We start from the raw sequence: 17,063 nt of genomic DNA, 5'->3' as shown, positions 1-17,063 counted from the left end.
GCAGTCAAAGAATTAGTTGTGTGCTTGTCAGTTTTTCTTCTCCACTTCCTGCTTACAACTTCCTTCTTAGACAAATTTCCCTTTCCCCATTCCGTAAGAGATCCACTCTGCATGAGACCCCCTTACCTGTTCTTTTCAGAGGATCAGGTTATCACCCACAAATTCAGGTAGAATTTAGATAAGTGTATGAGAGGGTAACCAATGGTCTTTATCTTCTCTAATCTGTCACAGATTGAAAAAGAAGCCTTGGTCAAACATGGAGAGTTGTGGGGTGGGGGTAGCGCCTTAAAAGTGGTGCTGGAGACCATCCTGGTAACTCCTTTGGGGTAAATGCAATTCCCTCTAGAATAGTGTATACACCAATTAGCCATACTGATGAACATCCTGTTCATTCTCAGTATATTGACCCTCATAAAGCTCATCAATACCAGCCAAAAAACTAAGGGTTTTTTTTTAAGAGGACCTTGTTTATCTGATCAGCTCAGCTGAAGCATGCAATGCACAACCAGGGCAATTGAGAAGGAAGCAGCTTACTAACAGTTATAGCATGCTGAAAATTTGATCTAGAAAACAAACCCTAAACCCAATTTGAAATTTTTAACCCTCATTTTAAAAACAAGCAACCTGCCCCGTTGCACTCTGAGATAGCAGTGATAGCATTATCAAAATAGATGAGATATATTTAATAGGGGAAAAAAATGAAACATCTCTGCTGTATTTCCTATCAGATTCAGCTACATAATCCCCAGCTAGACCATTTGAAATGTGCTGAAATTGCAATATATCTGAGGCTACTGGCTAGAAGAGAAGGTTGATTCAGCCCTTGTTATCATTGTTCTTTCATTTAAGAGGAAGGAGCTCAGGTATCTTTATTCTGAATATGTTGCATTACCCCAGATTCTCATAGCTTGCCTACACAGATGTCAGAGGCATTGCCTAAAATACTTAAGCCTCATATGGTGAAGGATGTGTGAGTTGGTGAAATTAATGTCAAACACAGGGTTTTTACAAGTGCAGTAAAATATGTCCATTATTGTCAATTAAATCTCAAGGGACCGTATGCAAATAAAAGTGGAGAGCTGGTCTGTTAGAAATTGCTCATATACACACATTCCTCTTGGAAATCTTGACAAGTACCAAGCACCTCAACATGCAGTCAAGCTTTCATTGCTTACCCAGTCAGATTCACCCTTCCACACTTTAATTCTGTTAACTTTTTAGAACATTGCTGGAAAAATCAGCCTTTGGCATTTTTTGATTAAAAAAAAGCAGCACAAAACTTGTAGCAAATTAAGGATTGGCATACTGCAGCAGAAAAACAAGCTCTGCCTCATAATAACTGACTAGGTTTCATTTATGGAAGTGGAAAAACGTACAATCTTTTACCGCCATTTCCTAGAGCAAAATGTAGGACAGGGCTTTTCAACCAGTGGTACGGGTACCACCTGTGGTACATTGGCATCTGGCAGGTGGTATGGGACCATCCTAGAAAAGTGGTAGCGGGGGAGGGGAATGAGCTGAACCCGTGGCAGCAGGGCTCAGCAGAAGCGCCAGGATCAGCGCCAGGCTCCAGCTGGAGCTCAGTGCTGATCCCGGTGCTTCTGCTGAGCCCAGAAGAAGTGCAGATCAGCTGGAATGTTGCAGCATCTCCAGAATCTTGTGATTTACATTCAGATGCTTGGCAACTGATTCATATTTATGACGGTCAATGTCCCAGGGTCACGTGAAGTGACCAAAACCTGCTGCAACCACCCAGATGGGGGGGGGAATAAAAACCAAATACACCCCCCGCCCCCACTGCCAATCCTCAACAGAAATGCTCACAACAATGAAAACCTTGGACAGGAGGAAGAGCGCCACCGGGCGGGCAGGCAGGTGTCTTGCTCGGCTGTGGCTTGGGGGGCACCTTTTTCAGTGCCACTGTAACTTCAGTCACTAAGCGAACTGTTGTAAGTCGAGGACTACCTGTACTTCATCACTTTTTTCCTTTTTTGGGGGGGGGTCAAGTTTTTGACACCTTGCTAGGCAACTGGTGGTACTCGGATGTTGCCGTATCCTAAAAGTGGTATAATGGGTGAAAAGCCCTGATGTAGGAGACCAGTTTTCACACCTTCCTCTACAGCTCAGAGTCAGGATTTCGAGCAATTAACTACCATGATCTTATTAAGAATTTTTTTTCCTTGCTGTTCTTATGTAGCCCCTCAACCTTTGCTATTTGAAAAACACAGAATAGCTAATGTCCAACTACGGTAGTATACTCTGACAGAGGCCTGTTCACACCACCAAACCAGCACAATTAATCTCTACTTTTGGGATGGGAAAAGCTGACTGGAGCTGCTCCGGTACTGCCTGGAGATAAGCCAGTTACTGTCTCCCCAAAGAAGGAAATTGACTAAAAAACAGACTTCTTCAACCTGCTCCTCTCCAGAAAGATTGGACTACAACTTCCATCGTTCCCATGATACTATGGTGGGAATGCCCAGGCACGGGTGAGACATGCAGAACGTTTAATGTAGAAAAATGACTGCAATTAAACATTTAATATATAAATTGAGCTGTTCCTTTGGGGGAGATGAATTGTCACTGGGGCTCTGATGTAGCCCTACTTGCATTTTACTTTCTATGGGTTGATAGCAGAAGCTTCTTTCAACTTCCTCCTGGCAAGCTAAAGGGAAACCTTTATGGCAGGGTTGGGGAACCCTGGCTCTTTCGTGACTTGTGGACTTCAACTCCCAGAAATGAAAGAGCCAAGGTTCCCCACCCCTGCTTTAGGGTAACAAGAGTAGCAAGAGTAACAAGGGTAGAGCTAAGGAAAAAAAGTACTTCATAAGGATGGTTTAGTTACAGGGAAAAAACATGCTGACATGGCAGCTTGTTTTCTTCTTGGTTTTAACTACTTTGGAAACTTCTGGAAACATCACACAAAAAATATTCTGCAGATGGAGAAATTTGATGGAAATGAAAAAAATTGTCCAAGGACTAAATTGAAAATATGCTTCGATCACCCCCTTCCCATCTTTCTCTTTTAAAACAACTTAGTGATTAAGAATCCTTGGCACATCCACCTGTTGATTGTCCTAATGGAGTACTACAGTTCTAGCCTTTTCCTGGACACTGAAAATATTGTAATAGCTGGCTCTAAGAACTGCAAGCAGAGGACAGTAATTTTGAACCTTGACCAAGTTTGTATGGTATGAATACAGAGATATTTTCACGCCTCTGGTGGGTTGTTTGAAGTGGACTTAGTAAGATCACTCATGGATGCCTGGATTTAATTATACCGGTCACTGTTTCCATACTGAATCTACAAGTGGCAGGACAATTTGGTAAAAATCAAGATTAGTAAAGATGACTGTCTTAAGTGAAGTAAAGCAGGCAGTTTGTTACACACCCCTAAAACAATATCCCAGATCACATTATCTCAGGGTCGTAACAATCTGGATTTTTGTTTTGACAAGGTAGATGTAAGCCTGCAAAAGCTTCAGGATAAAACCTGCTTGTTCTGTTTCTAGTCTTTATCAGACAAACAGCTCAGGTTTGTTCCACCAAATGTTTCTGAATTATCTTTGAAGTCCATTCCCTACAATCTTCTGCAGGCCATCAAGCCTGGATGACAGCAGGTAAATACTGAAGTGGTAACCACTACTGGAGACAGGTAACCACAATACAGGGTTATTGCTTAAATTGTTTCAACAATAATTCAAAAGCTACTGAAACAAAAAATGTTATTAAATGGTACCAATAAGTATGAATAGTATATCAAACATAATAAATTTTAGGAAGGCATACTGAGGTTTAGTATAGGTGAGTTATCTAGTGGACCAGAATACCATATTCAACTAAGAACAGAAATGCATCCAGCACATTGCCCATCACTTAAACTCTCTATTTTCTCAGAAAGGATATTCAATGTAGGTAATTAACATGTTTTACCAGATAGGTGTGCATTATGGTTAATTAAAATTAGGCAGGGAAAAAAAACAGCAAAGCATTAGCATTATACAGGCTTTTAAAAAATTAGTGTAGTAACATAAACAGAATTTGTATTGAGCCATGAATATATAAAAGGAAATTAATGTAAATGTTTTGTGTCTGAACAAAAGACAAAATCCTAAATGTATCTTTGCAAACAAAGTTTATTTTTTAATAAAGCTACATAGACTGAGAGATAAGATCACTTATACTTTCAACAAAAAATCTGAAATAACTGCAATTAACATTTTGTTAGCTATAAGTGAGCAGTGTTTTCAATTAATATTATCTAAACAATTTTATTTCCTACCCTGAGAAAAATTAACACAATCTACATTATTGCTTTATGACAGTGGGCAAGAGATTTATTTTACTTTGTTCTACTCTTCTTTTCCCTTATTTTCCAAATGGTAAAAGCCCACCAACATGGTTTACAAATATATTTTAATTTGATATAGACCTAAAAGCTTTCTTCAGAACTACCTCATTTCATCATATTCCTAACATGGAATTTTTTGGGTACATCACATCATGTCCATAATTCTGGAATTAAAAAAAAAATCATTGGGCTAGTAAAACAAAAATCAACAGGAGACAAGAAATGGTCCCAGCAAAGCTGCCCCATTCAAGTAACCACTTGAAAGTCAGCCTTCAGCCCGTCCAGAGCCTTCACCTCCTTGTTTGCTTTAGAAGTCCAAAAAGTGTCATACAAGCTGCAAAAAAAGAATTTAATTCAGATTACTAATACTATAGATTACAGATGAGAATTCAGTACTAGAACTACACTAGAAATATCAGACAAGCATAAAATCACTCAGAGTTGATAATACAATAAAGCACATAAAATCTCATTTCCACATGTGAAGCTACTTCTCACAGAGGGAGATGTTCTGGCTACCCCAAAAGGCAGGCATTCAACTAAAGCTCTTTCTAACATTAAGATTCCATCAACCAGAACCATGTTTCTAAAGATATACATTTCAGGCAAATTGCTTTGAAGGAACATCAGGAGCATTCGATTAATCCTGAATGACTTTGAGCAAGACTACTCAAGAAAAACATGCCCAACTCAGTCAATCGATTAATTGCTCAATGAAGTGCTTCTGAAATATTTAAAATGGCAATTGATCATCCTGGAAACAATTACAGACCAAATGCAAATATAACAAAGATATTTGGAGGAGAGCAGTTTAAGAAGCTCTATCAAAGCTACGGTATACATCAATCTTACATGCCAACCAAGAGATACTTACATTAGATATTTCAGGTTACAGTTTGGATTTTTCACCGCTTCACACAACTTTAATACACCTTCATCCCCTATATGGCTGTAGCTCACATCCAGTTCTCGGAGACAGGGTTTCTCAACTATAAGTTTGGCAAGTGCATCACAGCAAACTGCTGTAAGACCTGACTGCCCCAGGCTAAGAAGAAGTCAGAATAATACTGAATAACATTTGCAAGAGAACAGGATCAATGAAAAAAATAAACCAAACCCTTCAATTTGTACAAATCCTTAGGAACTGCCCTAACTATATAGCTATAGCCTGTAGCTATCTATAGCCTCTATTTGCAAAAAGTAGACCTGCTGTGCAATAGCCACTGTTCCAACCTTCAAAAATGTTTCACTGATTTCAGGGAACAGTAAGCTTTTAGCTTTTTAAGGATACTTCCAGAGGTTTTATGTAACTAGGAGGAAAAATGAAGATCTCACCAGACTTGTTCACAAATATTCACTGCAATGTGATTGTTCAAAATAAGTATTTAGCCTCTTCCAATGAAAGCCAGTCTTGTTAAATAAAGCCAGTTACTCTGCTATCCTACATTCATTGAGCTTCAGAGAAGCTCCACTTAACATGGGTATCTATAGGACGGTGCTGACACAGAATCAAAACCCTGCTAGCAGATCCCATACAGGTAGTCCTTGACCTACGACCGCAACTGAGCCCAAAGTTTCTGTTGCTAAATGAGACATTTGTTAAGTGAATTTTGCTCTGTTTTACGATCTGTATTATTTATTTATTTATTTATTTATTAATGGGATTTATATCCCGCCCTATCTCCCGAAGGACTCAGGGCGGCTAACAACAAAACATATAATAAGTACAGAAATTAAGATAAAAATAAAATTAAAATCATCTGTGCAATAAATTAAAATTAAAAACTAAAAATAAATTAAAAATTGTAAATATAATTAATTAAAATGCCTGTCAGTCCAGGTCAGCCTGGTGGAATAGGAGTGTTTTGAGGCCGCGGCGAAAGGATTGGAGATTTTGGGCCATCCGAAGCTCAGGGGGGAGCTGATTCCATAGGACTGGCGCTCCCACAGAGAAGGCCCTCCCCCTGGGGGTCGCCAGCCGGCATTGCCTAGCTGACGGTACCCTGAGGAGGCCTTCTCTGTGTGAGCGTACTGGGCGATGGGAATTCGTTCCCGGCAGCGTGAATCTGGCTTCCCCATTGACTTTTGTCAGAAGATTGCAAAAAGTGATCACATGACACACACACACACACACACACACACACACACCGGGATATTGCAACTGTCATAAATATGAGTCAGTTGTGTCTGAATTTTGACCATCTAACCATGGAGATGCTGAAATGTTCGTAAGTGTGAAAAACAGTCCATAAGTCATTTTTTTCAGTGCTGGTATAACTTTGAACAGGCACTAGGTGAACTGTTGACTACCTGTAATGTATTAGTTATTCTTCAATAAACCACTGGGGGAGAGGGAGAGGAGGGCTGGAAAAGAGGTAACATACTTCAATATTGTGGCCATTACCCTTAAATAAAATTCAGTCAGCACAAAATCGATGAAACCATTTTATTTCTCCAAGGGTTTGTTGCATATATCGCTTTTGCTTTGGCAAACACATCTGTGATTGGCACACCTATCTTTAGAAACAATCTCTACCCTATATTTGCATAAAGAAGGTTAAATAAAAGCTTTTTTTAAAATGGCATCCAGGTTGGCTGATAAGCCCCCTTTACACTAATAGTGTAAGCCAACTTTAGTGTAAGCTAATCCTAATACTTTAGTGTAAGCCAAGATGCCTCCTGGACTAATACACCCAAAGGCTATTCATGTCGCTGTTCTAGGTGAAGAAGGCCACCCTCAGAAGCTGGGTGGATGGAAAATATTCACTGCAAACTCCAGGCAAAGAAAAAAAGGTAGGACAGTGTTTTTCACACTTGGCAATTTTAAGATGTGTAGACTTCAGAATTCCCAGAATTCCCTACTCAGCCTGTTGTCTCGGAAATTTTGAGAGCTGAAGTCCATGCAACTTGAAATTGCCCAGTTTGAAAAACAGGGTTAGAAGAATCCCACATAAAGCTGTATACAGAAAGCACAACAACACAAACGCACTTCAGAAAATAATAAATTAAGGATAAGAGATGTTAACACTGTCACTCACCAGAGGGATTCAAGGTTGCAGTTTGGACTCCTCACACCTTCACAGATTTCAATCACTCCTTCATCTCCAATGGAGTTGCCACCCAGCTGCAGCTCTTTTAGGACAACGTTCACACTCAAAGCAGAGCTAATACTCTTGCAGCAAGCTGAAGTCAAGCCACACTCTCTTAACCTGTAGCAGGCAAATAAGAGCGTCTTTTACAACATTGGGGCTTTGCAATGCAACAAGCCTTTCCTGGATTTTGTTTGCTTTCTCTTCTGTCAAATTATTATTAGCAGCTAGTTTTGTTCTGGCCTAACAACATGCTGAAGACTCAGCAACTCTAGCTGTATTTACCCACACGATTCTCTCACTGCTTCAGCAGAACCTTCTTTCATATCTATTTGGCCTCGGGCTTCAGTGGTAAAAATCGCAAGTTACAGAAAGGCATAAAAAGCGAAAACAGGCTCAGAAAATGAAGAGAGGAGTAAAGAACTTCCAGCTCACAGCAAGGATCTATTTGTTGGGGATGAGTTACCTTACAGATTTCTTGGAATCAGAAGCTAGGCAGGAATATCATTTAAGCAATTCCTTGAAGCTACATTGCCCCTCCATTCTAGACATATCCTATTAAACAGCACTGCTGATTGCAGCAAGAAGAAAACGTGCACTAACCAGAGAGACTGGAGTTTTGTTTTTGGATCCTTCAGCCCTTGACATAAAAGCTCTACTCCTTCATCTTTCACAGGATTTCCGAGTAGGCTCATCTCCTTCAGTGTCTCTTTGGTGCCAATGATGTTGGCCAGTTCCTTACAACCAGCAGCAGAGATATTGCATTCCCACAACCTGAAATAATCACCAGATCATTGCCTTTAGCTTTTCACCAACAGTAAGATGGGAGACCCATGGATCCCTCTTCAAATCACGTATACCATTCGAAACATTCATTTACATCTTCATAAACCCGTTTTTAAACTACATCCCCTTCACTTGTAGTAAGTAGCAATACATAAAAAAATATTGAAATAAATAAATAAATAAAAGTCCCCCTTGGCTAATGAAAACAGATAAAGACCAAGTCTATTTCAAAACATACCTGAGCCTGGAAGATTGGTCTTACCCTCCCCCGTCCCTTGTCTTTAATGTAAATGGGAACCACACTTGATGGAAGCCATTTAGTGGTACCATCTCTGACATTACTCCAGAATCAGAGATTATCCATTTCTGATTATTACAGGATTGGCCATTACTAGGCTAGATGGCCATTTATAGAAAAACATGGATGAAAACTGGGCTTTGTGACTCATTTATTGTAAATGTTTTGTTTCTTTAGAAATATATTTTACAAACATAAGGAATTATTGTAGAAACTGCACACAGAGTTCCATCCCCCTCTGTAATGGGGAATACCAAACAGGGAATACCAAAAACGCCTACTTACACAACTTAAGATTGTATACACTTTAAATTTCATGAATTATGCTCACTTGCACAGGGAGAGAAAAAATATGCTGCCAAGACTTATGATAGTAAGCTATAATCTCTGAAAATTTTTATTGTAATATATATTTAAAATATTAAAGAGTATATAGGTGTAGTTTTAAATATTAAAAAGGCAGTATACATTAACACCATCTTCCAACTTGAAATAAATAAGAGACATTACTAAGCAGATTGCCATTCTGGACTTGGCTGTAACAATCTAGTTATCCCCTGGTACCTTACAAACCATTATGAAAGCCTGATTGACTTATAGTATGTTACCAAAGGACATTTGATACAAGTTAAGATTCTAAAACTGCCAATGTTTAGGGAGCCACTTACCATAGTTTCTCTAATTTGCTATCTGGATTTTGGACACCTTGGCAGAGGATAGCTAGTCCTGCATCACCAATATTGTTCTCTCCTATGCATAATTCTCTCAAGGATGGGCTACTGCTAAGGTAAGTACTGAGGTCGTCACAACTAGCATGAGTGATGTCACAGGTCTCTAATCTGCAAATAAACAAAAAGCAATTTCAAAGCTGCACTGGATTTCACCAGAAAACTGACAATAGAATTTTATTTCAGCAACTCTGCCTACAATAATCACAGTGTTAGAGATGGGCATCTTGCAGCTACAGAACACATGACTTTGAATTTATAAGGATATGCATATAAAGAAAATAAAGTTCTGAGATTGGAAGAGAACAGCCACAATTGTGGTAATTCACACATTTTGATACGATGGGAAGTCTAAACAAGTCCCTGCTTTGTGCTTCATCATAGGGACACAAAGAAGGGTGATTAATCAGTTTAATGCTATCTACATCCAATTTACAAAACTAACAGATTTTAAAACACATCACGCTTTAAAACACATACATACACATACACACACATGGACACAGAGTAGACAAAGAAATTAAGTATTTTTCTGCAACCAGTCAGCAAAAGGCACAGTCCCGCAAAATTGCAAGAATGAAGTCATTTTAACACAACCTACAAATAACCTAACAACAGGGAAAATATATTTCAGACTATTATTGAGATTTCTTCATAATGTATATGCGCAATACATACAAGTTGTAGTTTATAATATAATTACAAGATAAAGTGCAACAGCTTAGCAACAGGGATTAGCTGTGACTATACAATCATGGTTTGCATTTGACAACTTGCTGTTGATTTGGCTAGTGGACTTTTCAAATCTTCAGTGTTTGGTGAATTACATATAACAATATGGACTAAAACTCCTTTTGTCTTGAGTTTGGATAAAGCTCTGAAATATAATGTATTTATTTGTAAAATGTATTGGCTGCCCTTCTTACTTGAGAGTAATTCTAATTATTTTATTATTGGCCGTACATCTTACCTTAAGGTAATAGTTTTATTTTGAACTCAGAACAACTGAAGTAGCTAATCCAAGTTCAAACTGTTTTGAAGGTTCAGCCTGGTACAATCCATCTTGGGTGGATTTACCTTTTAAGGCAGACCCCCACCTCTTTAGAACATTCTCAAGTTGTGACATACCCCAAAAGAGAGAACTCCAAACGAAAATGAATTGTATCTTACTGTAGGGATTGCAAGTTAGAAGCGCCCTTCACCAAGGCTTGGCAGAGGTTTTTCACTGCATCATCTCCTAGCCTGTTATTACTCAGGTTGAGCATTTGCAGGGATGATTTGACACACAGTACAGAGCAGAGCGCGTCTATGTTTTCCTTTGTGAGGTCACAGAATTGTAATCTGTAAGAGATACGAGGGAGTTGACTTCCAAAAGATAATAGTAGACATATATTACAGGTTTGGGGAAGTGCAGAGGATGTACTGTATACATATTACAACCCATAGCAGAACTTTTCAACCCAATTTTGTTTAGCTTTCGTATTTCATTTATTTAACCCACCTCTAGGCTGCCTCCATCATAACACCAACTCTAAGCAGCCAATAAAATATAAATAAGATTAAAGCAACAAAGCAAGTGCTGTCTATATCCAGTTTACAAGCAAGCAAATAACAATAGGAGTGCCAAAACCCAAGGCAGGAAAATTAATGAAACCAGCTACATACCATAAAACAGAGTTCAACAACTGGAGTCAAAAACCACCCTGCCAAGGATTTGCAGAAAACTCAGGTCACTGAGCCTTTCTGAAAACACAGCAGGATTGGGACCATGTGCATTTTGGGGGAATGTGATTCCAGAAAGCAGAAATGGCACAGAGTACACAGGTCTCTAATATCCCAACAAGATAGCCCTGCTTCGCTAATGGAAATCTGGAGCACGCTGATTCTGCCAGGTCTTATGGAATGGTCAGAAACAACCAGAGGATGTTACGCAGGTATCCAGGCCCCAAGCCATGAAGCCTGATAACCAGCACTCATAACCCATACGGAGCGGAGGGGCTATGGGATCAAACCACAGTTTGCTTGCGCTGCTGCACTATATTCTTCCTGTAGTTTCCAAGTGGTCTTCACAGACCCACTTAAAGGTTGCAATTGCCAAAATGAAACTAAGTCATAACAACTACAAGATGTGTTAAGGCCTCTCTTCAGGAAAGGGCACAACTGGCACACCAGATATTCTGTATGAAGACCACCCCAATCATAAACGTTTCTTGCTCATCAAGCAAGAATTAAAAGAGTCCAGAAGCTCCCCCTGCCATTATTACAAACAAATCTATATGCAGATCTACGATCCCATCAATAAATAAAATTGGGAAATCCCTGAGATTTCCAAGACAGAAAACTTACTGTAGCAGGCCGAAACCAGGGCCACTAAAAAGTCAATGACTTGATACCTAAAACGAGTACAGAGAGTTACAAGGGAGAATCAATGAAAGATGCCAAGTCCTCCTTCCCTGAGACTCATGCAACCTCCAGCTTAGTCTGGGTGAAATATGATGACTTTGGATCCTTCACTTGATATAACTTCAATCTTAATACCTTAACTTCTGTACCTTAACCAATGACTATACCAGGGGTAGGCAACCTTGGCTCTTTTATGACTCGTGGACGTCAACTCCCAGAATTCCTGAGCCAGCCATGCTGGCCAAGGTTACCAAGGTTACCTACCCTTGGACTATACCATACTGTCTCCTAATTTTTGCCGGTTTATCCAATTCTGTGCAGGTGGTCCATACAAGATGGATGAAAAAGACGCTTTGTAACATGAGAAACTTCTAACTAAAACATGTTTGCTGTCTTATATGTACTGAAGGACAACTTACTGTAGTGATTCTAGTTGGCAGTTTGAATCCACAAGTCCTTGGCATAAAGCTTTTCCACCTGATGTGCCCAAACTGTTATCTCCCAGGTGTAGTTCTGTCAGAGATGATTTGCTAACTACAGAACGAAGCTTCTCACAGCAAGCTGTAGTTAAGTTGCAGTTTCGTAACCTGGAATAATAAAAACTGTGTAAATTACATTAATACTTGAGAGTAGAAGTGGATAGCAAGTATCATCTCACTGAATCCTGTGGTTATGCTGGCTGGAACATGGCAAACAAATCTTATGCACCATCGCAAAAAGGGCAAACAGCTGTGTTGCATACAGGAACTGTAGTGTTAAATTTTTGGTATTTAGTAACAAAGCTGGAAACCCCTTTTTGCACCCCCGAGAGATTCCATTGCCAATAACTGTTGATTTTGCCAACCTGACATTCTTTAATTAAGTTGGACCTCTATTTTCAGAATTTGTACATTCTGGTTCAAAACTAAATAAGCCATAATCTAAAGCAGTTGGAAATCTCAGCCGGGGTGGAGCTTGCAGGGGGTTGGAGGAAAGGGAAGAAAGATCAGCATCTGTACAAAAAACTAAGTTAGCCACTGGGCCACCCTGGTGAAAGGCAACTTCTTTTCTTTCAGGAGAAACATCCACGTTTCTGCAGTCCTTAGTCCCAAAAGCTGAAGACATTACCTCCAAGTCCCATTTTTTTTCCAGTTAGCCTGTGCCTCTCCCCACAGCCCACATGGTGCGGCAAGGCTTCTGCGGCTCCTGAGGGGCCCCCAGCAGGCATGCAGGTGCCTCAGCTAAGCAGCCCACCTGACCCACTCAGCAGGGAGTAAAAGGATTCCTGGCGCCCATCTTTAGCACCCTGCAGCTGTCCTACGTGTGGCTGCGCACAGCCAACTTGAGGGCTTTTCTTGGAAGGGGCCAAATTGGCTGGTCCTCTTCCAAAGTGTGGTTGACGCTTGTCTATGAGTGGTCTCTCCCCAGCACCCTCCAGAAACCCGCCTCACTCCCAGCTCTGCAGTGCCCCCACCATTGCCTCCCATTTCACATTTGGATCAGGGTCCCACTCTGATGCCGCGTGCCATCCTTGTCATCCAAAGCTTTTCCCATTCCTCTTCCGGTCTGGATCCAGCCTCAGGGAACAGGTGCAATATGCATGGGTAGTCCATCTTTCCTCCCTCACCCCCAAAGGAAGTCTCTGGCAGACTTGGGGAGGAAGCTGTAAAGCGGACAGGATGGGGGAGGGGGGGACTGGGACCAGCTTGGGAAAGTCAGAGAAAGGGGAGGGCAAATCTGGTAGCAGGAAAGCCTCCCTACCAACAGATTCCCCAGGGAAGCAGCCCACCTGCCTCAGGCGTCCCACTTTCTCCACAGATCCGCTTGAGTGGGGGACAGAGCCATTTTGAGGGGCGGGTCGAAGTGGCCAATGTAGTGTATATTATCAACAGTATTACAAGCTCTATGAACATAAAACCAATAACTGCCATGTAAAGGCAGAGCTTCAGATACATGTAACAAGCAGCAGTTTTTTTTAAGTGGTATATTGGCATGCTGTTCCTTTCTGGACCAACTCTACCTATGTAGTTGCTAAGAGTCAACACTGACCAGGTGGCATAGAACCAATTGACACTATACTGGTTTTCATTTGTCAGCTCAATTAATGTATATAATCACTTCAACAGTTACACATTTTACCCATTTGTGTCAAGGTGAATCTAAATAACGGCCCTCATTCTTTCCAATTAAATACCAATATAATGCTCTCCTTGCCATATGAAAACAATGCTCTTTAAGAGATGTGAGAATTGAAAATTCCATATTCTTCTTTTAGAAGAACACAATTCAACACAAAAGAACTTGAGTTCTATGATTTATTATATTTATTTATTATGTGGGATTGTTGTGGAAACAAATGAAGTATTCCCAGGGAAAAGGAGTATAAAGTGATTGTCCTATCAGCCCAATCTGAAAAATCATTTGAATATAGTTGACTGTAAATCACCTATACTGGCTGTTTTCAGGAAGGTACTCCTTATTTAACATCCACTCGTTCGGCGACCATTTGAAATTGCTGTAGTTGCTGAATGGATTTGAAAAAGTCTTTGAAGTTTCAGCCTTTGTGGGTCCCCCACAGTCATATGAACCAAATTCAGACCCACCTGCATTTATAGCTGCCTTTTGCCACCTGCCAGCTGCCCACACCATCCAGCCCTACCTGCTGCCACACCTGCGTCCTGCATCAGCCGGTGCCACTGGGAACTCTCTCTCACACATTGTCCTAGGTCTCCATTTGTGTGCCTGCCAGGACTTTTGTCACTTGTTTTTGTCCAGGTGTGTTGGCACAAAATAAGGTTCTGGCCAGGACATGAATGGAGATCCAGGCAGCCTTAGAGCAAAAGAAGGGAGTGCAAAGAAGGCTCTGGACCCTACAGTAGTGGCACACAGTGTGGCAGGATGATGGAGGTAAGGGAAGCTGGTAGGCAGGTAGTCAAACAGGCAGAGATGGGGGGGAAGAGGCTATTGGGAGGTTGATGAGGAGGTAGAGGAGGCAGTCTCTTACCTTTCTGTCACTCAGGGCTGGGAGGAACCAAACTGGGAATGTCCTGGATGGTGGGGGAGGTCCTTGGCTAAGGGCCAGCGGGATTCAGTTAATGGCAGCAACACGGAGTGCCCGACTGCCGTCACTAAGTGATAGTGTCAGATCACATTGCAGGTATCCTAGACTTACGACCACAATTTAGCCCCAAAATTATGTTAAGTGAGACACTTTTTAAGTGAGTTTTGCCTGTTTTGCCACAGTTGTTAAGTGAATCATTGCAGTTCAAGTTAGTAACACAGTTATTAAGGGAATCTGGCTTCTTCATTGACTTTGCTTGTCACAAGGTCGCCAAAGGGGATCACATGACCCCAGGACACAGCAACTGTAATAAATATGAATCAGTTGCCGGGCATCCAAATTTTGATTATGTGACTATGGGGACGCTGCAACAGTCGTAAGTGTGGAAAATTATTGTAAGTCACTTCTTTCAGTGCTGTTCTAACTTTGAACGGTCACTAAATGAACTTAAGTCGAGGACTACTGTACACTTTATGACTGCATCACATAGCATCAGAAATTCCAGTCCCAATTGTTATTCTAGTAAAAAGGTAAAGGTTCCCCCGCACATGCGTGCTAGTCGTTTCCAACTCTAGGGGCCGGTGCTCATCTCCGTTTCAAAGCCGAAGAGCCAGTGCTTGTCCGAGGACGTCTCCGTGGTCATGTGGCCGGCACGACTAGACGCCAAAGGCGCACGGAACGCTGTTACCTTCCCAACGCAGTGGTCCCTATTTTTCTACTTGCATTTTTACGTGCTTTCGAACTGCCAGGTGGGCAGAAGCTGGGACAAGTAACAGGCGCTCACTCTGCTACGCGGCACTCGGGATTCGACCCGCCAAACTGCCGACCTTCCGATCGACAAGTTCAGCGTCCTAACCCACTGAGCCACCGCGTCCCCTTTATTGTTATTCTAACTGGGTGTAATAAATAGTTATGACAGGAGTAGATTATTAATCAGAAATTTCTAATGAATCTAAAGATTTGTAGGAGAAGCCACCTGAAAGTCATAAACTCAAACAAGTTAACTATATACAAATAAGAAAAGCAGAAGTTGCTGGCTAACTGAAACCCCAAGTAGAGGGAATATAGAAATAACTATAGGAGCCGAGCTTTGTTAACAGAAAATTAGATGGTGATTGATAAAACACGCACAAAGGGACTTCCTGGAACATGGCAGGGGATAGTGGTTTTAGGCAGTCCGGATTAGTTTATCAGGGGTGTTGAGTGCGATAGGGGAGGGGGGGAATCTGCGTCGGGGGTAGGATATAAAAATGTGTCAAACAGCTTTTTAAGGTGTGGCTGGACTCCTACGTGTGTTTCAGCTCACCAAGACTTTACAAATGCTTTTTAAATAAAACTTGTTGCTGGAATTCCAATTTAGTTTGTTTTTTTTGGGAGCCATGTTCCAAACAGTTAGAACAATTAATCAGTGGAACAACCTGCCACCAGAAGTTGTGAATGCTCTTACACAGGAAGTTTTTAAGAAGAGACTGGACAACCATTTGTCTGATGTGGTATAGGGTTTCCTGCCTGAGCAGGGGGTTGGACTAGAAGACCTCCAAGATCCCTTTCAACTCTATTATTATTATTATTATTATTATTATTAGTAGTAGTAGTAGTAGTAGTAGTAGTAGTAGTAGCAGTAGTAGTAGTAGTAGTATTAAATACCATAGTTGGCCAATAATGGCCAAGGATGAATATTGAGAATGTATGCCTGGGAGAAATACTAGGCTACTTGTATAGACAAATTTGGAAGAGACTAACATGGAAGGCAATAACTCCATAAAGGTTTCCATTTGTGGAAAGTATTATCTAATGCTACTAAAGCCACTACGAATTGTAGGAATATTTACCAGAGTTTTTGAAGTTTGCAATTGGGATTTAACAATCCTTTGCATAGAGCATCTACACCAGCATCTCCCAGTTCATTGTTGCTTAGATTCAGTTCAACTAGTTCTTGGTTGGTAGTAAGAAGAACAGAAAGATCTTCACAATGGCTAATTCCCAGACCGCAGTCATCCAGTCTAAAATTTAGAGGAAAAATGGATTTAGACATTAGCTCTAATTTAGTCAGATGAATTATTTATCATCTACAGCACCCTCATAGAATAAGCTTATTAGTACACTTTTAAAATGCTTGAATAAAACCTAACAGATGCACTGTAGCATGCATTCCCCCCCCCGGCGCGCACACACCCCACAAACCAATATTAAGTGCTTTCAGTACAATTTCCCATTATAGTGAGCAAGATGGCTAAAGAGGATCTATGAGCAAATGCATCTGGAAAATACATAAACTGGAGAGAGAAAGCGATATATGCAGTGTTTTTCAATGCTGGGAGTTGAAGTCCACACCTTTAAAACTTCCAAGAATGAGAAACATGAGTAT

General features: G+C 40.8%; 1 protein-coding gene across 4 annotated transcripts in view; it reads right to left on the bottom strand.

Moving 5' to 3' along the window:
* Positions 1-4,118: 4,118 nt before the first annotated feature.
* The window catches only part of RNH1 (ribonuclease/angiogenin inhibitor 1), a 28,081-nt gene continuing 15,136 nt past the window's right edge, over positions 4,119-17,063 (bottom strand). For all 4 annotated transcript variants that reach the window (XM_081334100.1, XM_081334097.1, XM_081334098.1 and 1 more), the window contains 8 exons: positions 16,528-16,698; positions 12,075-12,242; positions 10,423-10,593; positions 9,193-9,363; positions 8,044-8,214; positions 7,390-7,560; positions 5,226-5,396; positions 4,119-4,685 (listed from right to left, as the gene is read on the bottom strand). In XM_081334100.1, the coding sequence (XP_081190226.1) occupies positions 4,598-4,685; positions 5,226-5,396; positions 7,390-7,560; positions 8,044-8,214; positions 9,193-9,363; positions 10,423-10,593; positions 12,075-12,242; positions 16,528-16,698 (1,282 nt within the window). In that variant the 3' untranslated portion in view covers positions 4,119-4,597. The remainder of the gene's footprint in view (positions 4,686-5,225; positions 5,397-7,389; positions 7,561-8,043; positions 8,215-9,192; positions 9,364-10,422; positions 10,594-12,074; positions 12,243-16,527; positions 16,699-17,063) is intronic.

The sequence above is a fragment of the Vipera berus genome, assembly GCF_964194415.1.
Source record: "Vipera berus genome assembly, chromosome: 1".
Lineage (NCBI taxonomy): Eukaryota > Metazoa > Chordata > Lepidosauria > Squamata > Viperidae > Vipera > Vipera berus.
Note: the sequence above shows the minus strand (reverse complement) of the source record. Positions and strands in the feature narration are given on the sequence as shown.